General features: G+C 36.1%; 1 protein-coding gene across 1 annotated transcript in view; it reads left to right on the plus strand.

The window, feature by feature from the left end:
* The window catches only part of LOC134271798 (nucleoprotein TPR-like), a 42,672-nt gene that overhangs the window by 11,047 nt on the left and 6,489 nt on the right, over positions 1-25,136 (plus strand). The window contains exons 16-52 of the mRNA XM_062754021.1: positions 1,212-1,271; positions 1,717-1,898; positions 2,043-2,121; positions 2,450-2,593; positions 2,962-3,135; positions 3,541-3,681; positions 3,851-3,961; positions 4,344-4,410; positions 4,541-4,651; positions 4,890-4,984; positions 6,472-6,612; positions 7,683-7,817; positions 7,998-8,072; positions 8,437-8,514; positions 8,630-8,740; positions 8,914-9,038; positions 12,607-12,754; positions 13,940-14,088; positions 14,412-14,576; positions 14,834-14,896; positions 16,270-16,329; positions 16,367-16,396; positions 16,938-16,979; positions 18,142-18,183; positions 18,397-18,438; positions 19,514-19,592; positions 19,829-20,098; positions 20,443-20,638; positions 22,778-22,959; positions 23,134-23,252; positions 23,349-23,584; positions 23,679-23,771; positions 23,853-23,906; positions 24,017-24,212; positions 24,366-24,413; positions 24,518-24,566; positions 24,675-24,812. Of these exons, the coding sequence (XP_062610005.1) occupies positions 1,212-1,271; positions 1,717-1,898; positions 2,043-2,121; positions 2,450-2,593; positions 2,962-3,135; positions 3,541-3,681; positions 3,851-3,961; positions 4,344-4,410; positions 4,541-4,651; positions 4,890-4,984; positions 6,472-6,612; positions 7,683-7,817; positions 7,998-8,072; positions 8,437-8,514; positions 8,630-8,740; positions 8,914-9,038; positions 12,607-12,754; positions 13,940-14,088; positions 14,412-14,576; positions 14,834-14,896; positions 16,270-16,329; positions 16,367-16,396; positions 16,938-16,979; positions 18,142-18,183; positions 18,397-18,438; positions 19,514-19,592; positions 19,829-20,098; positions 20,443-20,638; positions 22,778-22,959; positions 23,134-23,252; positions 23,349-23,584; positions 23,679-23,771; positions 23,853-23,906; positions 24,017-24,212; positions 24,366-24,413; positions 24,518-24,566; positions 24,675-24,812 (4,230 nt within the window). The remainder of the gene's footprint in view (positions 1-1,211; positions 1,272-1,716; positions 1,899-2,042; positions 2,122-2,449; positions 2,594-2,961; positions 3,136-3,540; positions 3,682-3,850; positions 3,962-4,343; positions 4,411-4,540; positions 4,652-4,889; positions 4,985-6,471; positions 6,613-7,682; positions 7,818-7,997; positions 8,073-8,436; positions 8,515-8,629; positions 8,741-8,913; positions 9,039-12,606; positions 12,755-13,939; positions 14,089-14,411; positions 14,577-14,833; positions 14,897-16,269; positions 16,330-16,366; positions 16,397-16,937; positions 16,980-18,141; positions 18,184-18,396; positions 18,439-19,513; positions 19,593-19,828; positions 20,099-20,442; positions 20,639-22,777; positions 22,960-23,133; positions 23,253-23,348; positions 23,585-23,678; positions 23,772-23,852; positions 23,907-24,016; positions 24,213-24,365; positions 24,414-24,517; positions 24,567-24,674; positions 24,813-25,136) is intronic.

The following is a 25,136-nucleotide window of genomic DNA, read 5'->3' on the forward strand; positions in this document are numbered from 1 at the left end:
GTTACTAAAAATAGAAATTTCTGTAAAATTCTTTCAAAATGCTACTCCTCCTACAGTTTTGGTCTGATTTCAATATAACTTGGCACACAAGTAGACTACACTAAGATACATAATTCTATATATCGGTTTTTGATTTCAATGAACGGTGTTGGCATTGTTACTAAAAATAGAAATTTCTGTAAAATTCCTTCAAAATGCTACTCCTCCTACAGTTTTGGTCTGATTTCAATATAACTTGGCACACAAGTAGATTACACTAAGGTACATAATTCTTTATATCCGTTTTTGACTTCAATGAACATTATTACCTTGGTTAATAAAGATAGCAATTTCTGTTACTCTCAAAATGCTACTTCAAATACAGTTTTAGTCTGATTATAATATAATGTGGCATGCAAGTAGACTACACTAAGAACATAAAGAGACTTATTCAAGGATCATTATTCTCTTTTTTGCTAGTGTAAAGTTTCAATTCCCAACTGCTTAAGTACTTTCCTCTTCCTTTGCTATAAGTACAAACCAGTTGAGCTTCAGTCTCGACAGAGACTTCTGGTTTTTCTTGAGTTCTGATTGGGATTCGGTACACCCGGTTGACCAATCAGCAATTGTTTTTTGTAAATGACGATATTTGCGTTCCAGATACATCTTGACTCTTTAATCTCGGGAATGAAAAACGCAAGTAAACAACAATTCGTAAGATAACATGCAATTCATGGAATAACTATGATGTAATCCAATATCCTCTAAATACGTGATTAAGAATCTATATTGAAGCTTCAGATTTGTACTATAAATAATATATAAACATAACTCAATTATTGCTTCTTAATTATTCTTATAAAAACTTTGATTTCATTTTTTTTAAATACATGTCTTTATTTCTGTTGATAACGCAATCTGTGTGTACCTGGTAGATTCCAGATCAAGTGACGAAAACAATCCTGTCTTTTGACTTTACGTATGCCAAGGGTTCATGAGGAGAGTAGCGTATCAGAAACCCTTGGCTAGCGAAGATGGGACTGTGATAGCTATGTACATGTATGTACTGACAACTGACTAATGTCTGCAGCTTTTACATAAAAATCTAAGAATAATGATGAAAGAACTGATAATTCAAACATTATTCTATGGAAACAAATTATTTTAAGTTGCGAAAAGGTAAATGTATAATACAGTATGTGTATGAAATTGGAATGCTTTTTTTTCTGTAGGTGGAGTCCATAGTGAGACAGAGAGACTACTACCGGGTTCTGTTACAACAAAAAGAAGATGTAAGAAACACAAATAAACCTTTAATTTGACAAGAATTTTTTCCTCATGCTTCATGATATTTCAATACAAATTATTGCATATAGAAGAAAATCTGAAATCAATGCTATGAAATCTTTTGTAGTGGAAAAGTGCTGTTTTGTACACTTGTTTGTATTCTTGACAATGATGATAAGATAATTATTCTTGACATAGAGTATCACTTCTTTTTTTTAAAAAAACCCTCTTTCTCGAAATTTTTTTATGTTTTGAACATTATCTGTGATCACTTAAGATGATACAGAGTTAAGAAAAATCTGTTGTTTTCTGTTACCCATAATTTGAAATGAAGGTCTTTGTAAAATACATGGAAGTAAATATTTCTATATGCTAGTCTACAGATTATATTCTGTGGTAAACAGCCTAATGAGTAAGCAGTCTCACTGATTAAGTCTCATATTAATATAGGGTCAGGTGCTGGAAACGACATCAACAGCAGCTGTTACCCCCTTAAAGAGCCCCATGTTGAGAAGTCCCCTGAAGAGCCCCGCCCACGTCCCTGACAAGGCCCTGGAGGAGGTCAAGTCTGCCTTCAAACAATGTCAGGAGGAGTTTGATCGACACAAAACGGAAATGAAGGAACAAGTCAGGTACCTGTAGAGTATATACATGTAATTCTAAAAGTTGTTGTACATGTATCTCAATATTTCTTGTAATCTGTCAAATGCCTTTATTTTCTAGGTGATCGTAGTCAAACCTTAGCACTTTGTCTTATATTTCTTTTTAATTTTCAGAATGCTGAATGAAGAGTTGAGAGAAAAAGAATCCAAAATTTCAGAAATGTTGAGGCAAAACATGAAGTTATCATCACAGGTAAATTACCTCCTATCCGACAAAAGACACTGTAATATTTCTAAGTTCAATTTTTATGGAAGAATAAGTACTGTATTTAGTTCCAATGACCTTCACAAGTAGAAAGATAAAAAAACACAACTGACTGAACATAATTTAAAACCCCTAGCAAAATAAAATGTGGTTCATGAATGAAAGTACAGGTATCTGCAACTGAAACTTTTACACTTTTCAAAAATACTTGTACATGTTAGTCAGGTTGACTTGGTTTGAAAACATAACAGACAGGTTTCTGAAGAAAGTGACTGTTGACTATTAAATGTAATATCTCTACCTATTTTATTTCCAGCTGGAGTATGGAGCAGAGAGAAATAAAATTCTACAAGGGAATGCTGAAGGTTACAAGAAAGAGCTGGCCTCTCTTGGTGAAAAGGAGAAAAAGTTATTTTCCTCTGTGGCTAAACATGAACAGACTATCAACACACTTAGACAGGTCAGAATTCATCTTCTTTGTGTCCAGTAAATTTTACATGTGACATTGACATAAGTGGGCCAAGAAATATCTAATATGTGTCTCAGAACCATGTATTTCAAAAAGCAGGTCTCTTTTATGTTGCTTAAATTTTGCAAAAAAATTTTGGTTCTGTAAAAATGATCAAAATAAAACATAGAATTTCAAAATTTCATTTTTTTTTTCAAATGGAATAGAAATCTAAAAAATCATAAGGCAGAAAAAATCCTTTCTTTAAAATATACGTATAGTTCAAGCTGCAGTGATTGTTTCTAGTAATAAAATAAGTCAATTGAATGAGAATTTATAGAAAGATTCGCTTGTTAAACAGAATCCTACTCTTTTAACAGGACTTGCTGTCGACTCAAGAGAAGCTGTCTAGAGCCGAGGCCCAGTGTCATCATCTGAGGACCGAGAAGGAACTGTTAAGGAGCGCGGAGCAAAGACTTCTACTGGACATCGACAACTTACGGAGAGAGAAGACCTCACAGAGCATGCTTATGGCTAACTTACAGTCTATACAAGTATAATTTCTCTGTGCAATTAGAATCTTTTATTGGAAATCAATGCAATTGACTTCAAATGAAAGATTGATTTTAGTTTTGACTACTGTTATTTTCTGCCAAATATTTATCATTATGAAGCTTCTACTAAAAACAAATGATACTTGTCCAAATTTCATTATTTGTGAAACAATATAAATATAAGTAAATTGAAGTTCTTTATTTTGAAAGTGGATTGACAGTTCATGGATTGCTGTAACTTGTCAATACAGGTTTAGAATTCTTTCAGGTGGGGGTGGATGAGTTATGTGTTGAGACGAGCTGGACTGGGGTGTAGAACTATGATTTGGGTTGGGGTGGTTTTAAGACGACTGAATTCCAGAAAATATTCTTCCATTATTAAATATTTCTTGGCTTATGTTTCAGAATACTTTAGAACACTCAGAGAGAGAAGTGAAGACTAGATATACGAATCAGATAGAGAAGTTAGAGATGGAACTGAACTCAGCCAGGAGGAATCTGAAGGCGACGCAGGACGAACACCGGGCCGTGGTGGAGCTCTGGGAGGTAACGGCAGCACGAGGGATCACTAGAAATAAAATATAGATCGCCGCAAAATATAACTTTATCATAGAAACTTCATTACAATTGATAGTGCTGGTGTTCCTTTTCCAAATTCTTGAAATGAATAAGCTAAGTGCTTGTATGTAAGCAATTTAATTTTACTTTTGTACAGAATCAAACAAAACAACTTCGTCAGCAATTAGAAGGGGAGATAAAAAATCACGAAAATGTCAGAAAAATTCTACAGGACACTCGCAGACAGCTGGAAGAAGCCAAAGCACAGGTAGGGCTGAAAGAGATTCATCATTACAACACCCAAATACCATATGTGTTCTTTAAAAATCTGGCTTCATATTTTAGCAGCTTTGGCACGGATATTGATGCAGTAATTCATGAATACTGATAAGAATCGTATATAAATTCAAAATAGAGTGCAGAAGTGTGTGTAGGGCTAAGTCAAAACCCAGTGACTGGGCTAAATTTTGAATACACCACCACCTTATGTACATGTACAGTATAGTATTTCTTGTGTACATTTTGTTAAGTAGATACTTGTACATGTATATAGGAAGCACCACTTCTTGTTGAATAACTATGAACAGCAGTAGATACAGTATGTGTTACTGTATGAAAACAAAAATGTTTACAGTACATTTCATTTACAGTTAAAAACTACTGAAGCTAATCTTGCTGAGGCCCAGAGAAGATCAGAAAGTAACACGGTCAGAACAGGTGAGCTGATGAGTCGATCTGACATGTGGCTCTGTATTTGTGTTCACTTAATGTCAAAACATTCTGTACCATTTTTGGGATAAATTGTCTCCTCTAACGTTGAGGTTTTTACCATGTTTGTATCTGACAGATGGACTGAGGACTACTCCGGCAACCACCCCTGTAAGAACCCCCACTGCAAACACGGACGAAGTGAAGACACTGAAGTATCAAGTATCAGAGGCCAAGAGGGAGGTTCAAAGTAGGTCATCTCTGCTTCATATCACACTCACAGTAATGCTACTTATCTAATGATACTTGTATATACTTATATACATGTAATTATTTGTCAAAAAGTAATATTTTTGAAAATGTATTCCATCCAGCAAATATTTTTGCATTTAACATTCATGTAAAAAAAAAAAAAATTGAAACCGGCAGTAAATGAAAATGCAACAAAGTCTGCATTCATAGAATTTTCCATATTACTTCGTTTATAGATCTGAAGGAACAAATAGAGAGGGGTAAACAGCATGTGACTGAGTACAAAAGTATTGCTGACAACTTACAAAAGGCCCTCACAGAGCAAACAGAGGTATCATAGCTCTACAGTACATTATGTGTGTTTGTAGTCAAATGCATAAATAAACATATATTCACAAAACTTTTAAATAATCAACATATACATGTACACATAATTTGAAAATCTTTAGGATGCAAAATCTTGCTAAATCTATAAATTCGTGTGATCAGAGTTCATTATAGCCTTAAAATTTTAAATCTTGAATTGTCAAAAATTTTGCTGTAGGCAGAGACTTGGTAAAACTTATGATGTCTTTAAATTTGCATTATCAGTGTACTTACTAAATGAGTTTACTTTAGTTTGAATATAAGTATTTGAATAGGAAAGGGCGGGGCTTGAGGCGAGAGCGATACATCCTTACAGTAGGGGTTCTAAATGACTTGTGACATGACCTTTCTAATGACCTCACCAATTTACATTCATATTTGGGTACATATCTCTCAACCAATCAGATGATTTTAGCAGAAAGTTGATTTAGTATCCCATTTTAAGCATTCGCAACTGAAATGCCAAGTGAGGTGGACGTGCAGGTAATTATTTACTATTATTTTAAAAATAATTATTTGAGGGATGCAGTATATAATTTGTTTTCCAAAAAAATTATTTAGATTTGATTGGGTAGGTTTCTTTTTTTTCTCAATTCAGCTCTTGCTGACATTCTTTTTTATGTAAGCTATGAATTAATGCAAAACATTTTTATATATATATAAGAATCATATTTTGAAACAAAAATGCTTCGGGGATATCGTATACTGAGAGAAACCTCCGACAATATCCTCTAACCTGTAATCATATACAAAATTGAAATAAACAGATGAAAGAAAGGGGGGGGGGGGTATTTTACTTTCATGTTTCATTTAATAAAATGTAGAGTAACCAAAGGGGGGACTCACACTTGCCCCCCCCCCCCCCCCCATCCCACCCAACTTAAAGTTTTTTTTTTCTTTTTTCGCTTTTGTAAATTATTTTTGCCAATCGTATATACATACTATTTTTAATTTATCAACAAGTAACGATTTCACGCACATAGTGTCTTGATTGATTACAAACCTACCCCCCCCCCCCAAATACGATTTTCAGGGGTTTTTTAGGGGGGTCAAGGTAGCCCTTTTTGATCGGCCCCACTCCCTCCTTTCTAAATTTTTTGAATCCGACATTCATATAAGTTTATTTTGTAAAATTTTATTCTTAATAAAATCACCTCAAATTTTGAGTAATTACTAACAGTGCTATCATGCGAATTGAACGATTGTTGTGTCTGAATATGAATACGGCTTTCCGTCATCGCTAAAAATAAACCGTACTGTATCTTTGATATTTTGCAGATACAGTACAGTTTCTGCTCATTTGCATAAGAAACGCCCACAAAAAGTGTTCTGTATCGCAGTTACAGTACGGTTGACTTCAAAGGAAAACTCGCCGGGTCATGTCACAATTTGAATAGGAAACTTAACATCCTTCTGGGGTTTAAATGTTGATCAGCTGATAATTTCTTGCAGTGTACCAATCAGATGGAGGAACAGCTGAGGAGGGAGAAGGAAGAGAAGCAGGCTGGACTAGAGAGACTAAAGGTCATGGAGAGAGAATCTCAAAAGCAGACAGAGGAAATGATGAAGGGGCTAGACGAGCAGCATAAACTGGTAAGTCCGTAGTCAGAGAGGCTCAAGACCATAGAGGGAGAGTCTCAAAAGTAGACAGAGGAAATGATGAACAGACTAGATGAACAGCATAAACTGGTAAGTCTGTAGAGGGAGAGTCTCATAACAGAGGAAATGATGAAGGGGCTAGACGAGCAGCATAAACTGGTAAGTCCCTAGTCAGAGAGACTAAAGGCTATGGAGGGAGAGTCTCAAAAGCAGACAGAAGAAATGATGAAGGGACTAGACGAGCAGCATAAACAAGTAAGTCTTAAGAGGGAGAGTCTCAAAAGCAGACAGAAGAAATGATGAAGGGACTAGATGAGCAGCATAAACAAGTAAGTCTGTAGAGGGAGAGTCTCAAAAGCAGACAGAGGAAATGATGAAGGGGCTAGACGAACAGAATAAACTGGTAAGTCTTAAAAGGGAGAATCACAAAAGCAGACAGAAGAAATGATGAAGGGACTAGACGAGCAGCATAAACTGGTAAGTCTGTAGAGGGAGAGTCTCATAACAAAGGAAATGATGAAGGGACTAGACGAGCAGCATAAACTGGTAAGTCTATAGAGGGAGAGTCTGAAGGCCATGGAGGGAGAAACTCAAAAGCAGACAGAGGGAATGATAAAGGGAGTAGATGAGCAGCATAAACTAGTAAGTCAGTAGAGGGAGGGTCTCAAAAGCAGACAGAGGAAATGATGAAGGGTCTAGACGAGCAGCATAAACTAGTAAGTCTATAGAGGGAGAGGCTCAAAAGCAGACAGAGGAAATGATGAAGGGAGTAGATGAGCAACATAAACTAGTAAGTCAGTAGAGGGAGAGGCTCAAAAGCAGACAGAGGAAATGATAAAGGGACTAGAGCAATATAAGCTTGTAAATGATATGCTGTATAAACATGGATATCACAGCAAAATAGACCTCTGAATGTCTTAGATGTATAGATTATAGTGCCTGCAATCTAAAGAGATTCATCATAAGAGTTCTCTTAATAGGGAGATTAACTTTTACCACAATGTGTGACAAGCTGAATTTATCTGGATAGGAAGTTAACCTTTCCCTCTTATTTTGTCACACAGAATAGTGATCTGAAGAAGCAGTTGACCAAACTCCAGATGGAACTAGAGGAGGCAGTGTCCACCCGAGACTCGGCCCAGGCCCGGGAGTCAGCCAGTCGGGAGGAGTGTAATCAGCAGGTCCAGATGGCCAGTGAGGTATGGAGTGTACTCTGTATATTGTTTTCTGACCTAATTACGGGGTCATCTCTGTCTGTAGTTTATTTTACAGCATGTACATGTGTACTTAGAGTATTAGTAATCTGTAAAGAGATAAATGTAAGACAAATAATTGATATTTGGCAAAGTTTTCATACTTTTCTGATCTTACTTCTGTAGGCCAAGGACAAATACCAAAGAGAGCTGATGCTTCATGCTGCAGATGTGGAGGCACTGGCCGCTGTCAAGAAGCAGGTCAGAAATCAGAGTAAAGCCTGACATGTATTTAACAACATCTGACATTGACATCACTGTCAGAATACTGACTGTGCAGTAGGTTGTATTTTATAAGCTGATCTTGACAGAATGCCCACTATGGCTTATACCTGTTCACACCCAGTGGTGGTAGCAATCTGTGACAGTTTTCTTTATACTGGCTGTACATGTAGCATACACATGTAAACAGATGATATTTATGATGACATTGACAGCAGAATCAAGATTGTTGGTTGTCTTTTTCAGTAGACTAGTTTTATGACTGTGATTGTATTTGTGAGCTTTTATGCACATTGTATGGAACATGAAATGAATGGTATTTTTTTCAAAATATGCTTTTCAGCTTGAAGATTTCAATTCTAAGTTGGCAACTGAACAAGAAATCAGAATAAAAGCAGAAAAAGACTTGGAAGAAGGAAAGGTAGGTTTTATGTTATCCTCTAGATCTATGTTGCTATATAGAACTGAATAGTCTGCAGAATAGTTAACAGATGGAACAATAGTTACCCGAGTTTTTGTAATGTTTTCTGTTTTAGACCTCGTGGTTGGAGCAGGAGAGGATCCTGAAGGAGGAGTGTGAGAGGCTGGAGAAGAGGAGTGAAGAACTCTCCAGCCAGAACGACATCCTACACCAACAGATGGAGAAGGTGGGCGGATACTTAATTACACTAGATCATAGTCACAGAGAAAATTATTAATTAAAAAACTGAGATTTTCAACTAAATTTAATGCTACTGTGGATACACGAATTAAAAACTGGTATCAATATAACTCTGAAACAATTGTACAATATAAAACAATGATTTCTTTCTGACTGTAGATGAGCAGTGACGTATTGTCCATACAGAAAGCGGTCACTCGGTCCGGATCACCTCAGAAACTGGCCGACCTATCGTTTGATGAGGACACAGCTCGGTCCACGGAACAACTGCAGGAAGTCATCAGGTACCTAACAGTGATAACAATTCCTCTGTTGATAGTTTAACTCATTCATAGAATTGATACCTTTGTTGTTTATGGAAGGGAATTACCGCCAAAAGTCTATGTATCTTGCTTTTATTCTTATTCTGCCTACTTCTTTATGCTTTGTTATTATTGTAATTATATGTCACTTTATTGTTTTCGTATTCGTCTTTATTACATTACACTTGAGCTTTTATCGCTCTTTATATTGTCCTTACTTCTATGTTGCTTTATTCTTGTGAATACATTCTACTTTCTTTTAATTTGATACTGTTTTTTAAATAAACTATCTTGATTATCTCGATTACGAACGTAAATTCAATCATGTAAACAATTCTATGTATAATGCGGCACTAAATTCAATGAAGATATATGTATTACTGCGAATTTAGTGCCGCATTATAACGCTAGGTGGCAGGGTGTTTGCTATACGAGTGTTGGTAAAAATAGGTAAGCAAACCCGGACCGGGGTTATTAAAGATTTTTCAATTTTCTGCCTTATTACTTTATCAATCGAACTTAAATTTTCAAATGATGTTTGTTATAAGTTCAGGTATGTACCCGATAATGCCATTCCCTCGGAAAATGGTAAGTTTAATTTCCCCTGGAAGACTGACTACATAGTGATGCTTCCTTTGTTACAAAACAGACTATTCAAATTAAAGCCCCGGGGAAGTTTCAATATATAGCTAGTCTTCCGTGGGGAATTTTGTATATAGCAATTCGTCCCCCTACATAGCAACCCCTATAATATTTTTTTAAATCGTAAAACAATGTTTATATGCTAACGTTTTCAGTTTTTTAAGAAAAGTTATACGTCCTACATGAATAAATGTTTAAATGAAACCATTTAATAGTGGTTAATAATTAAATCATTTTAACCATTTAGTTTAACATAGATAATCTTCACGAGTACAAATGGATAATGAATCCCCCCCCCCCGGATGCCCCTCCACTCGGGTGCAATCGCCCGCGGGGCACTGTGGTTACGGCTTTTTCTAGGGTCACGAAACACAGTTAAGGAGTCAATCAATACGTCGTGGGTTCGAATCCCACTATGGGACGTGGAGTTCGGTCCTTCGGATGAGATCTAGAGCGTATTATTCGAGGTCACGTATCGCAATAGGTGCTGGCCTTATCAAGAATCAATCCCCCACTGCACAATGGCTATATGTGCCGAGTATATAGGACAAATTTGCAGCTATCCACCGGCAAGAGGTGGTTTCTCCATTTGAGTTAAAAATTCTCCAATTTAAAGGGACGTTATACAATCATACCAAGTCTCAATATATATATACTGACTTCCGTCTGTACGACCTCCTATGGGGTAAGTTTCACCGGTAGAGGGGAGGATGCCACGAAACATTTTCCTAAACGTAACATACTTTTTACTACTGGAAAAGTTCAGCGAGGTGGACTTGTTGCCCCCATCCCTTACACTTTTTGTTGCAGTACTAATCACATGCTAATACAATGTAGTCAATTCATATATTAAAGTAGTTATGTACTTAGTGGCATATGTACATATGAGTTATATTTGGTACTGAAAAAAAGATTTATGACCCCCCCCCCCCCCCCCCCCATATTCACACCACCACCATCAAATATAGAATTTTCAAGTTTTAAGATTTTTTTTAACTCTCCTGAGTCCTGGCTGATGTATAATACGGTGTGTACTAAAAGATATTTCTTTTCTTTATTAAAAAGTGCTATTTCAATATAAAAATTAATGCATGAAAAAAGACTGGGGAGTTTCTTTAACAGCCTGGGGTGTAGCCTGGTTCCAACTTTGCCTACCAATAACACTCCTCACTCCTTTGCAAAGCCCCGTCCCTAGAATCACACGCAGGGGCAATTACTATCTGTCGTGAAATAAAGTTCAAGTTCAGTGGAACCAGTGACGGATTTAAGGAGGGGGCGTTTTGGGTTTTAAAATTGTCAAAGTTAACATAAATCACAGTTTCGTCTAGAAAATGTAAATATGCCTACATGGTAGACCTCATTTTTATCCTACAAAATCTCTAGAACCCAGGGGCTTCCGGGGGTTTAAAACAGCCCCCACCAGGACTTTGCCCTTGACCTACTGGGAGCCTCAAGGCGGCCTCCAGACCCCTTGCCTTCTTTTGGCGCCCCTCTAACTTCAATAGATCCACGCCTGGGAATGTCCTAAAACAACTCAATTTATAAATTTATAAAGGGGCATCTAGTATCAAAATATTTAACATTTTTATGTCAATTAAACTGTAAAGCGGGAATTCAATTATCCAACAAATAACTTTAGTGGAGTGATATTTTTCAGGCGAGAGAACAGTGACGTAGCATCGTTTTTGAAAATTCAAGCTATCCACAAAACAACTTGACAAGTAAAAAAAAAAAATAAACAAAACAAAACAAAACAAAAAAAAAAACAAAAAACAAAAAACCAAGGAAATTGTCCAAACTTCAAAATATATTCGATTTGAATCTTTTATTTGTGATCCCCACTTTTTCCCAAAGTTAGACTTAGTATAGACATTGAACATTACTGCGTAGGTTTAGCCCCCCCCCCCCACACTTTCCATGGACTCGATGCAGATAGGTTTTAAATGTGGAAAGTGGTGATGTTTTGAAAAAAAGAAATTGGCACTGAAATTTGAACACCCCCCCCACCACCACCACCACACACACACGATATAGGATTTTTGTGTTTGGACAGTGGACATTTCTCCTTTTTTTTTTGCTTGTCAAGTTTTTTTTTTAAGGTCTTAAAAAATATTTCTTATATTATACCCCCCCCCCCCCCCCCAACTTTCACTTTGCTTCCGACGCCAATGAAATCCTATTTCGGGGGCGGGTGGGTTTTGGGTTAGATTCAACTTCTTCTATAGAATCAAATTCAAATTTTGTCCCTACTATACTACTATACCTTGTTTGACCCTTACCCTTACAAAAAGTGGGTCGGCCTTTCAATGAACATGTTCAGTAAAGTACCGGTATATAAAGTTATGTTTAAAAAAAGAAGATCTATTCCTGTGTTCCCAGAGGAGATAAATATGGAATGGTGGTGATCAGATTCGGCCTTCAGATGTTCGATTGATAAAGTATTAAGGCAGAAAATTGAAAAATCTTTAATAACCCTGGCCCGGGTTTGCTTACCTAGTTTTACCATCACTCGAAAGCGAACACCTCTGCCACCTAGCGTTATAATGCGGCACTAAATTTTGACAACTTGTATTCGTCTTCATTGAATATGCTTATTCTTTGTGTGATTGAATTCACGTTCGTAATATATAATCATTTAAGAAACTGTATCAATTTTAAAAGAAAGTAAAATGAATTAACAAGAATAAAGCAACATAGAAGTAAGGGCAAAATGTAGAAGGATAAAAGTCAAAATAAATGCAATGAAGACGAATATGAAAACAATAAAGTGACATATAATTACAATAATAACAAAGCATAAAGAATTATAGGCAGAATAAGAATAAAAGCAAGATACATAGACTTTTGGCGGTAATTCCCTTCCATAGTTGTTATAGGTGCTAAAACAAGAAAATAATTTATTTTGTAGATTCTTACGGAAAGAGAAAGAGATTGCCCAATCCAAGTTAGAGATAGTTAAGACTGAGTGTAATAACGTCAAGTATAGGTACGAGACACAAAAGAAGGAACTGGAGGACGTGAGAAAGGCACTCACAGAGCAACAGATAAAAGCACAGGTATAATTCTATGTACATGTACATTTGCTTAAGATAAATCTATTACTGCGAAATCACATATTTTCATGGGGGGTTGATTATACCCCCCGCAAACAAAGTTTGGGGGGGTATATAGGAATCACCTTGTCCGTCTGTCTGTCTGTCCGTCTGTCTGTCTGTCCGTCTGTCCGTCTGTCTGTCCGTCTGTCTGTGCAATCGTGTCCGGTCCATATCTTTCTTACAGAGGGACATTAGAATCTACTACTCCACAATAAGATTGCTCATGACCTAAGGGTGTGTCATGACCTTGACCCAAGGTCATTTGGGGAAGTTCAAGGTCACTGGAAGAAAAATTTAATAATTCGTGTCCGGTCCATATCTTTCTTATGGATAAACTTGGTAGGTTCTCATTTCACACAAAGATTGCCCATGACCCAAGGGTTTGTTATGACCTTGACCCAAGGTCATTTGGGGAAGTTCAAGGTCACTGGTAGAAAAATTTAATAATTTGTGTCCGGTCCATATCTTTCTTATGGATAAACTTGGTAGTTTCTTATTTCACACAAAGACTGCCCATGACCGAAGGGTGTGTCATTACCTTGACCCAAGGTCATTTGGGGAAGTTCAAGGTCACTGGAAGAAAAATTTCATAATTCATGTCCGGTCCATATCTTTCTTATGGATAAACTTGGTAGGTTCTCATTTCACTCAAAGATTGCCCATGACCCATGGGTGTGTCATGACCTTGACCCAAGGTCATTTGGGGAACTTCAAGGTCACTGGAAGAAAAATTTCATAATTCGTGTTTGATACATATCTTTATTATAGAAAAACTGACTTCTGAAAAACCCAGCGGGGGGTATTTTGTTCCGTTTGGACAGTTCTAGTTTTTGTTGTTTTCGAGGTGTGAAGAGATCCACAAATTCATGTTCATCACGAATTGTAAAATGTGACATATATAATTACTCAACAATTCTATATACACGAAATCAAATCCCCACGAACCAAGAGTTTTTTCTCAAACCACGAACATTTGACTCCACAAAAATAAGGGATTTTACAGTATTTTGTTACCAAAACAGAGCAGCAAATTAAAGCCAAGCAACAGTTCAATTTTGAAAGATAAATGTATTTTTATGTTACCAACTACAGAGATAATATAATGGATTTTTGTAAATTTATAATTTAACTGTTGGTGTTTGATAGGCCAATGTCCAGACGGCCTCCCAGCATGCTGATCTGATGAGGAAAGTGGAGAACTTGAACATTCTGACAGACAGTAACAAACTTCTGAGGGAGGATAAAAACCGCCTGGAGCAGCTCGTGCAGGAGCTCGAGGCTAAGGTAAAGCTTCTGCTTACTGTAGGTTATTGGCTTTTTCTAGATACTGTAAATCGCTTTTTATTTTGCGAAGACTTTATTTTCAAGTAATCATGCGAGACAGTGTGCTCCGAAAATTTAATTCTCGTGTATAATAGTATTCTCTGAGGATAACCACAATTCGTGGTGAAAATTTTGTCTTGCTTACAAAGCATGTTATCTCACGAAAATAAGGTGTCGTGAAAATTTTGTGATTTACAGTATCATACAGGGGGTTTATTTGCTATGTATATTACTTTTTCTGTGGATAAAGAAATTGAATGGAGAAAATTTTCTATCATAGGTGTCCAACCTTGAGACATGTAAACCCCCTACAAGCCTCCATCCGGGACCTGACAGCTGAAAAGGAGGCTCTGATGATCGAGAATACTCTGAAGAGCGAGGTGGACCGCTGGAAGAGTCGGGCTAATCACCTGATAGAGCAGGCCAACAGGACAGATCCAGATGAGCACAGGAAGATTCTGTAAGGATTATACAAGGAGGAGGTTATATTGTTTTTGCACAATCTCAGATTTATGAAGATGGGTTCATATTCACTTATCTTTGCAAAGGCTAAAAACATTTTCATGGTTATTTGGAATATTTATAACTTCCCTTTGAAGGTGATAGATTTATGTATTGTTTTACCAGGTTTTGCCTCTTTGTTCTTTTCATTACGACTGTATTTCAAATATTAGACTGCATAACATAAATGCTAAACACTGACATTCTCTTTAACAGCCTAGAAAGAGATGCTTTGAAATTAAGAGTGAAACAACTTATAGATGAATCTAGCAGATGCAGGTGAGTACAACTTAATCTGTAAACATTGTTCAGTTTTTTTCTTCTTCACTCTGAATGGGTCTGGTTTCTGTTTTGGGTTTTATATTTGTTTCATTGTTGATTTTAATAACACATTTTCGTTCAGATATTTACACATTTACTTTTTATGCATGTGAGTTAAACATTTTTGAACAGCCAAGAGAAGGAGAAATTTTCAGATTTTAAAACAGCTAACGAGGAGCAGTTTTACGAATCAAGTATGTAAAAAAACAGGATACCCATGGTGATAAATCAATTATGTAAACATATGTATAAGATATCCATGGTGATAATTCAAGTATGTAAGTATATAAGGTAGTCAAAATTATGAGTTTATTAATTCATGTAAGGTAGCCATTGTTACTAGTCAAGTATGTAAACATATGTATAAGATAGTTGTAAGTATAAGATAAGTTTGTCAACATACACAAGATAATTGTAGTTGTGAGTCAAGTATGTAAACAAAATATACGGCAAAATATACAAAGGGTAGATGCCTTATCAATAGCACTTCAGGTTTTGAGATAATTTTCACTTCAAAATTTTATTTGAATCTTTTATTTGTGATCCCTATTATTGCCCTAATAAAATGAATGATAAAGAGTGATAATATCGAAAAAAGCCAGAAAAAGGCTTGTATATGTCAAAGAAGTGTCTTATTTTATCAAGGAACCTGTATTGACTACTTGAAGACAGATGTTAACCCACCCCCCCCCCCTCTTTAAAATGGTTTTTGAGGAAAAGTAAAGCCTAGCAGTTAAGTTGTTGTTATAAAATTCCTTTAACATCTTCAATAATGCTTTCTTATGAATATACTACATATATACCTAGTAATATAGGTGTAACTTACCATGGATCAACAATGAATCTAGAAGTAGACCCCTAGCCTTGCCTAACACGTTTTGCACTGCCATCGTCCAAACAGAGTTCATTTTCATGATCCCATGGTTTTACTTTGATTCAGAAGTTTGTTTGATGTAAAGTGCCAGCAATTGTCACATAATGTTTTCAAAGACACAGATAGCAAAAATTCTAAAATAAAACGTATAAAAAAATAGAACATATATTGTGTGACTTTTAAAGAATTGATTTTTTGAAATATATATTTGATCAACCTCACAAAATATATACACCATTTCAACTCGTTGGATAAAGCCAATATCAAATCACACAATATAGGTATCCTCTATGTATATTGAAAACCATGCATATATCAAAGTGGAAAGTACCAACCTAGAGAACAAAGTGTTTCACATGATTTCCTTATTTACTTGACATTTGCAATTATTATATAACTAGAACACTGCTTTCCAAAAAGTTATGTTCTTTTGAATTTTTTCCTTTGTTTTGTACAGGAAATCACTACAAGACATAACAAACAAAACAGGAACTTACAGGATTGCCAATCTAAAGGGGTCTCATTACAAATTAGTATCTCATTACTTTCATTAGTATCTGCTGGGTCATAAAGGCCAATCTACAGTGAGTATCTCATTACTATCTCAAAATAAATTACTATCTCATTAAATCTGCCCTTTGATCTCAAAGGTCAATCTACAATTTGAATTTCTTTCTAAGGTGATTCTTTTTAAATACATGTATGATACAGGATTAACAGTCTACAGCTACACTGTACATGAAGTATGATATGAATTTTTCCCATTTGATTTTATAAGGTTTTTGATTAGCATGATTTATAGCATACAATATACTCTTAAGACTTATTTTATGTTTGGTATATGTATGTATTAAATTCTTGTCAGGAGCTTTATACAGTGGACCCTCATTTATCCGGATGCTTTGGTTCCCAGTCAATTTGTCCGGATATGTAAAGCATCCGGATATCTGAATCACCAGTTAAACAAGACAAAATAACATTTAAAAATTTTGTTCAGATGAAAAATAGTTCGGATACTGAAGCATCCGGATATCTGAGGGTCCACTGTATACTGATTGGTGGTGAACATTTCTGTATGCATACTTGTACATACATTTATATAACTCCTGGCAATTTTAATTGCAGAAAAGAACTCAGTCAATCACAAACTATTGCCAGCTCAAAAGAGTAAGTACTACCACCTACCAGTACATAGTAAACTTCTCTGTGGTATTTTCCCAGATAGAAAAAGATTCACAAGCTTTAAATACTCCAGATCAGATAAACCTTAACCAGTTTTTTTTTTCAACATAATAAAAGATAAAAACATATGCATCATATTTTTTTTGTTCAGTTTGATGACATTATAGCAATTGAAGTGATAACAACTACTTATATACATCGATTGCAACATGAATATGTACATTTATCCTACAACTACCCCTTGCATTGACCTAATAAAGGTAGCCTAATAAACTAAAGCTTTATTTGGTCAATGTCCTAAAAAAGCTTAGTGCATGTATTCCTACATTCTAAAAGCATTATATTTTCATTACACATGTTTTCTGCAAATAAAGTTAATGGAAATCTATTGCATTCAAAACACCATAACACAGACAGGTTGCCAAGAGGTTAAAGCATGCGTTTTAGTTTGACGTCATGATCGGTGAACGCAGAGGAATTGCAAAGTCATAAGCAAAAATCAAAAGTCAAGCTCACATTGACCAGAAGCTGTTACATTGGATCTTCTATCAACTGTAGCTTACACAAAGAGTAATACATAGGTTTTTAAATATTAAACACATTTGCAGTCAAGGTAGAAAGTTAAAAAATGTAAATATACAGTAAGCAATGAATCTTTTTTTTTTTGAAAGAGATAGTCTCATAACTGCAATGGTGTGTGCAAACAAATTTTGATAAGTGCTGACACATGTTACTCAATTTGTTTGCACATAATGTTGCAGTTATGAGACTATCTCTTTCAAAAAATAATGATGTAAGTGACGTCACATATATTGCAATGTTTTCCTATGGCATCTTAGTTTTCAATGCAGAGATGTGTCTAATTCAGGTTTAAAATAGTTCATTTTGGAGGTCACATGTAAATATATTTTGCATGATAAACAAAATACATGGTCATTATCTTGAAATACACATGTATAAGCGATATTTGGGCTCGTGTCGCAAATGTAATGGAGGGTTCGGCAAGCCTCACTCTCTATCACGTTTTCTTACCCTCGCCCAAATATCGCAGCACATTCGCTTATATTTCAAGACAGGTACCATGTATTTTATATATACTTATAGCAAGAGTGTAATAAAATGTTATTTATTTACCATAATTTTACAGAAAGGAGATTTTCCAGAGTAGAAATATTTTGGCTGAAAAAGAGTAAGTCAAGTGTGCAGTAATAATGTCAATAACAGTAAGAAAGAGTAAGTCAGATTTACAGTACCGGGTACTGTTATAATAATAAAGTCACACTAATGATGTCAGTAACAGTAAGAAATTTTGCATCACTTTTTCGCAGAAATAAATGTTCATGTATATTTCTTTCATGAAAGTCTACTTCTTATTACATGTGCATTTTTGTTTTACATTTAGAAATGAAATTACCCAGACTAGAAACAAAGTATCTGAACTTGAGTAAGTACTATGTACCTTCATTCAGATTGTTTAGTACTGTAGATGCACAGGGGCCTGTAACATACTGTTTTTGATTTTACGTAATCACTATATATATACATACTGTTTTTGATTTTACGTAATCACTATATACAAAAAAGGAAAGGGAAACAACCTCAGTCTGAATTTACACAGGGTCGATCTCGGAAATATTTCGTATTTCATAGAAAAAAGAATGTAGCCAATTAAATTATAACTAGAAATCATACTACACTAAATATTCTTTAATAAAACAAACCTCGTTACTTTTTATAGCATTTAAGTTGGGTTATACTAACTCGATATCCCGTTGTGCGAGTCGATGTACTTTAAGTCGTCCACTAAAAGGAGGCAAAATTCGCACATTTTCTCCAGTTTTGAAGTCTTTCCGTAGAAGGAAAACACAAAGTAAAGATCCAGCGTTCACGAAAATCATCTTTTTCTTTTGTTAATTGCAATTAAAAGGTACAACATCTCCGATTTGAATAAATACGGTAGCTTTTTTTGATCACAGAGAGGCTCGAGCCCAGAACAGACGACATTTTGGAACAACGCATGATTGGTAAAAGGCGGAGCATGATTGGTCAGATTTGTTCTAGAAAAGCACCATTGACCAATCAAATCTCGCGTTAAATATTGGATGCAATGTTTAGCGAATTTAGTGGACGACTTAAACTACATCACTTGCATGACAGGATATCGGATCTACAAAACACGACTTACACGATTCTTAAATGACCGCGATGGTATTTTTATTAAAGAGTGATTATTACTGAATGATCCCAGACGTTATTTCACTAACTGCAAGGTATTTTATTGAAAACACGAGTCATTTCCGAGATAGACCCTGTGTAAATTTGAGCTGACGTTGTTTCCCTTTCTCTTTTTGTATATATATATAGTGATTACGTAAAATCAAAAACAGTATGTTACAGGCCCCTGTGTGTAGATGTAATGCACTTCTTTGACTAAAATATCTAGAAGGAAATTTTGTCTTATCTCAATTTTACCCAAAACGTACAAAAAAAGTAATTTTGTCTTTCTCTCTGTTGTTCAGAGGGGAGATTCAAGGATTCAAAGCCCAAATTGAAGAGAAGGTGAAAGACATTGAGGAAAAAACTAAAACCATCAACCAGGTAAAATAACAATTCTTCGTCTGACAACTGTACAATGTAGAGTCAGTTTATTTGCCATTTTTGTCCATCAAAGCAGTATTTTATTAGCCAGCACACTGTTTATGTTCTTATGGTTTAAAATGAAAATTGTTTTAACATTTGGACAAAATACAGATAATATTAGTAGTTGTTAAATAAATATGCATACTAAATCTTAATATTAAAATATTTAGATGTAAACTCATCTCGTTTCTTAGCTGAGGAAAATCGGGCGGAAATACAAGGAGCAGGCAGAATCCCTAACCAAAGAGATAGAGGAACTTAAAGCTAAGACAGCAGCGGAACAGGCAAGCCAGCCCGCCAAGGAGGAAACCACTCCAGGTCAGGTAGAGGCCGACCAGCAGGTGGCGTCCCTCAGGGATCAGCTAACTCAGGCTGAACAGGAAAGGGAGGAGCTTAAACAGAAACTGGAGGTACAGAGCGGGGAGTACGGGGGAACAAGGATGCAGCTCAGCCAGGCGCAACAGGTGGGTTCACAAGCACAAAGATGTTGACTGTAAAATAACAGGTACAACAGAGTTGATGTAGGAATGGAGAGATGGTGATACTGTATACAGGGTTATTTTCACCCTGTGTAATCATTGTCTTTTTACGCATGCACACAATTCTGCTCCATTATAATTTCACCCAGTAATAGTTTTCTTAAAGATATTATATTGTTCTCTTTGAATTTTCCTAGTTTCATGTTAACCCACCTATGAGTAATGTGAAGATAATAAGTTTTGACAGAAGTTACAGTTTGTTCTTGTATTTGATGATTAATTGTGTTTGTAGAATACAGCTCTGAAATGAAAATTTGAAACATTTTTAGGAGATTGGACAATTAAAAGCAGAGATAGAACAATTAAAGAAGAAGACTGAAGAATATGAACAGAAACAAAATCAGTCTAAGAATGTTCTTCAAGCCGTGAAAAAGAAGCTAAATTCTCAGAACGAGGAAATCGGGAAACTGATGGCAGAGAATACGGAACTGAAACAGAGGGTCTCCGCAGAACCACCAAGTGGGGGTAAGACAAAGATAAACACTCAAAACAACACAGATTTAGACAGTCAGTGCTCTGGATGTTAAGTGGGCATATTGGTGGGGGGTCAAATTTTACATGGAAATCTTATGAGAAAATCTATTTTTTAGAAAATGGCTACATTTATTTAAATTGCCCAAGCAAAGGCCTCAAGGACAAATATAGGTCAAAAGTTTAGATTTGGATGTTACCGTATAAAGGGGATCTTTTACGTGGTGCTAATTTTTACCATTTTTTACGAGTTTTATAAATCCGTAAAATTTAAACACGTAAAATTTCACATTATTTATGAAACGGCTCGTGTAAATTTTCAACTTCGGATGTGTAAAAGTTATGCTAATTGTCATTTAGCTCACTCCATGGAGGCTATACTAGTATAATTAGTGTACTGTTGGTATTTTGAGCACTTTAAGTCAATCATAAATTGGGATCATACAAGTAAATCTCAGTTAACTTGTTTAAATTACACAAACATTGTCAATTATAATTAATCAGTTAGACCTACCTGGCTACTCATTTTTAGCTCACCTGAGCCGAATTTTTTGATCACATTTTGTCCGTCGTCCGTCCGTCCGTCTGTAAACTTTTCACATTTTCGACTTCTTCTCAAGAACCAATGGGCCAATTTTAACCAAACTTGGTACAAAGCATCCTTGGGTGAAGGGGAGTTTAAATTGTTAAAATAAAGGGCCAAGTCCCATTGCAAGGGGAGATAATCAATAAAAGACAAAAATAGGGTGGGGTCATTAAAAAATCTTCTTCTCAAGAACCACTGGGCCAGGAAAGCTGAAACTTTTGTGGAAGCATCCTTGGGTAGTGTAGATATTAAATTTTAAAAATCATGACCCCCGGGGGTAGGGCGGGGCCACAATAGGGAATCCAAGTTTTCCATAGAAATATATAGAACAAATTTTTAAATATCTTCTTCTCAAGAATCACTGGGCCAGGAAAGCTGAAACTTATGGGGAAGCATCCTTGGGTGGTGTAGATATTAAATTGTTAAAATCATGACCCCCAGGGGTAGGGCGGGGCCACAATAGGGAATTCCAAGTTTTACATAGAAAAGTATAGAACAAATCTTTAAAAATCCTCTTCTCAAGAACCACTGGGCCAGGAAAGCTGAAATTTATGTGGAAGCATCCTTGGGTAGTGTAGATTCTAAAGTATTAAAATCATAAAAGGGAAGGGGGTAGGGGGCACGGCAAGAGGGGAAATCTGGTAAAGAACTGCATCACCCAAGTTACTCAGGTGAGCGATGTGGCCCATGGGCCTCTTGTTTTAAGTATATTTACGAGAAGCATAACATCTGATAATGACTTAATAATTACAGGTCTTCCAAAGTTCCAGTTATACCCATGTTTTCAATCTTTGACACTTTCTTCTGTTTCATGTGCTTTGAATAAAACTTCGACTTCTATCAAATTACACTATACATGTATACTTTCACTTCAATTATGATAGCTTGAGTTGTCTCTCTTTGTTTTCGGTAAATACCAGACGAGCACGTGGTGTGCCTAGCAATGTGTTTTATAAAACATGAATAAATGAAGGGTACATTGTTCATGTACTATATGAATCATATATATAAAGGTAAATGATAAAAAATTATACATAATGTAATTTGTTGCATTGTTTATATTGTTATAATTTAATAAATCAATCTCTTTCTCTCTCTCTCTCTCTTACATTGGGTTTTCGGACACATTATTTGTACATAAACTCAGTGCTAACAATCAGTGATCTGGAATTTTACATCTGATGATTTTAATTTTTACAGACATGTTCAATTCATGAAAAATTAACGCGTAAAAATTTAAATCACCCTTTTTTGACCAAAATTCATAAAAATTTACAGCAGTAAAAATTACCCGTTATACAGTATGTTCAAATATAAGTTCTCTTCCTTAGAATAGTAGGTCTAGAGGAGAGAAATCTTCCTTAGAAATAAGACCATAATTTCTAAACTTGAATTATCAATCATCAACTTTCTGTAGCTTGAATTGATTGAAAGTGAAGTTTAATATATGGCCACTTTTATAATAGGTTTCTTTGATCAATACATTTATTTTGAAGGTAAATGATTCTCATATGATTTTTTCACCCTACAATCCAATTCTTTTTTAGCTACAGAGGAGGCGGAGTCAAGAATGGCTGCCATGAAATCGACGTATGAAAACAGAATCAGCACGTTAACAAAGGAAGTGGCTGACAATTCCCAGCAGGTTAGAACATCAGCCGCTGAGATAGCGGACAAAAATAAACAGCTGGAACAGTTAATGGCCGAGAAGGCAGAGCTCCAAGATAAGGTAATGGACCAAATATTCCTACAGTGTAGTCCCCTCTGGATGATTGTTCAAAGAAAAGTAGTAGGATTGAATGCTCTTTCTTTATGTACAGTATCACAGAATGGCTAAAAGACATGTCACAACCATCCATGATTTAGAATATTATAGACATCAGAGTTATTTGTACTATTACAGATTGCAGCCATGCAGAAACAGATTGATGCCCAGCCTAAGCCAGTGGCCCCACAACCCCAGGCGACTCGTCAGGCAGCCACAGCAACAGTGGAAAGGGCAAGGCCTGTAGACAGGTCAAGGTAAACAACTTCAATATTGGTGATATCTCAGCTGTGTTCAAATTCATCAAGTAACTTTTTTAAAGCATAGATAAATAAACTTGTCTTTTCTTTCAGTGTATCTGTGGCAGAGTCCCCCAAAACAGCTAACATCAAACCCATGTCCACGTCCCCAGCGGCAGTACGGCCTCAAGCCCCTACCTCCCAGTCTCAGACGGCAGGGTCAAGGGTCATAGCTAACATTCGCCCAATGGCTATTGCCCCTACCAGTATATCACCTTTAGCTGTCAGTGTGCCTACACCTACAGCGACAGTAATGCCCACCACAGTGTCTCAGCACGAAGTCTCTGATAGTAATAAGGCTATCCCACTCTCTAATTAAAAAAAAAAAAATTTGAATTAATTTTCTTGAGAAGAATTTATTCATAAAAACTTTTCTACCACTAGATGAGGTGACCCAGGCTCAGTTGTCCCCAGTGATGACCTCACGCCCGACTCAGCAGGTCCAGAGGGTCACACCTCAGGTAGAGGCCTCGGCAGGTCAGTCAATGTCAAGGGTAAAATTCTCGTAAAAATATTAGAAGTAATTCAATCCCTAACTCTTATGTTAATTGGCTTTAGATTCATCAACATCCTCTGGTGGAGTAATCATTCAAGAAGTTCCAAGCATTCAAGGTAATTATGCTAAAATGAAATTATTATCTAGGGAAAAAAAGGATTTTTTGTCTATTACAGACAACTTCAATGTCGTAATAACTTTCTATGAGTACATGTTAACTTTCCAGAACAAACAGTGACACAGTCGGAGGTAGAAGTTTCCTCGGCAGCATCAACAGCTGCCAGTGATAATAGTGAGAACCAATCAACATCAGCGCCTAGGGAAGCAGCGCCATCTACTTCCTCTTCCACTGTGACAAGGGAGGTCACTCCTACAACAACTATGGCACCAGGAGCCAGGGATACCACCAGTGTGGCTTCTGTCAACAGGGATACCACCAGTGTGGCTTCTGTCAGCAGGGATACCACCAGTGTGGCTTCTGTCAACAAGGATACCACTAGTGTGGGTTCTGTCAGCAGGGATACCACCAGTGTGGCTTCTGTCAGCAGGGATACCACCAGTGTGGCTTCTGTCAGCAGGGAGGGGCAGTCTCTAGGGAAAAGATCAAGAGAAGAGGCTGAAGGGTACTAATTTTGACAGTTTGAGAGTTCTTTCCCAGGAAATGAGTTTTAGTGTATAAAAAATTAGATGTATACATGTATATGATTTTTTTCTCCACTTTTAGCAGTCAAGGAGATGAAACAGAACCAAAGAGAACCAAGGTGTCAACAGCTCAGGTCAGATAAACAATTTCATATGCATGTACATGTAAGTGGCAATCAGATATTCTCTATTGCTATTTTAGTTTTCTGAATTATAATGACTTGCCTTGTAATGCTGTTTAGGGCTCACCGATTCCAGCCATAACAGTCACAGATGAACATGCCAATACACAGACAGTTACAGAGGAAGAACCAGTTCTGGAACTAGGACAAGAAGTCACTGAATTTCAAACCCCACAACTCTCGACCCAGGAATCTGAGGTATGCAACATTGTATTACTCAGCTTAATAGGGAGAAAAGGGGTCATCTCTATTGTCCCTAAGTCACAACTTAGAACCCAGGAATCAGAGGTTATTACTAATATTTACATTTGCAAATATCTTTCTTAGATGAACCTATTGCAGATAAAAATATGTTCAATTCTGTGTGAATGTTATTTGGGAGTCAGAGGTCATATTTCCGTTACGATGCAACTTGTTTCGGAATATTTCTAGGTCAATAACGATGAAAAAGATAAAATGATAAACAATATGGATATTTTCAATCTCGAGATGTACAATAAATCTTCTTGGTGTGAATAAGGT

This window comes from Saccostrea cucullata, unplaced genomic scaffold (genome assembly GCF_032062105.1).
Source record: "Saccostrea cucullata isolate Sc308-1 unplaced genomic scaffold, CSIRO_AGI_Scuc_v1 ctg263, whole genome shotgun sequence".
NCBI classification, from domain to species: Eukaryota; Metazoa; Mollusca; class Bivalvia; order Ostreida; family Ostreidae; genus Saccostrea; species Saccostrea cuccullata.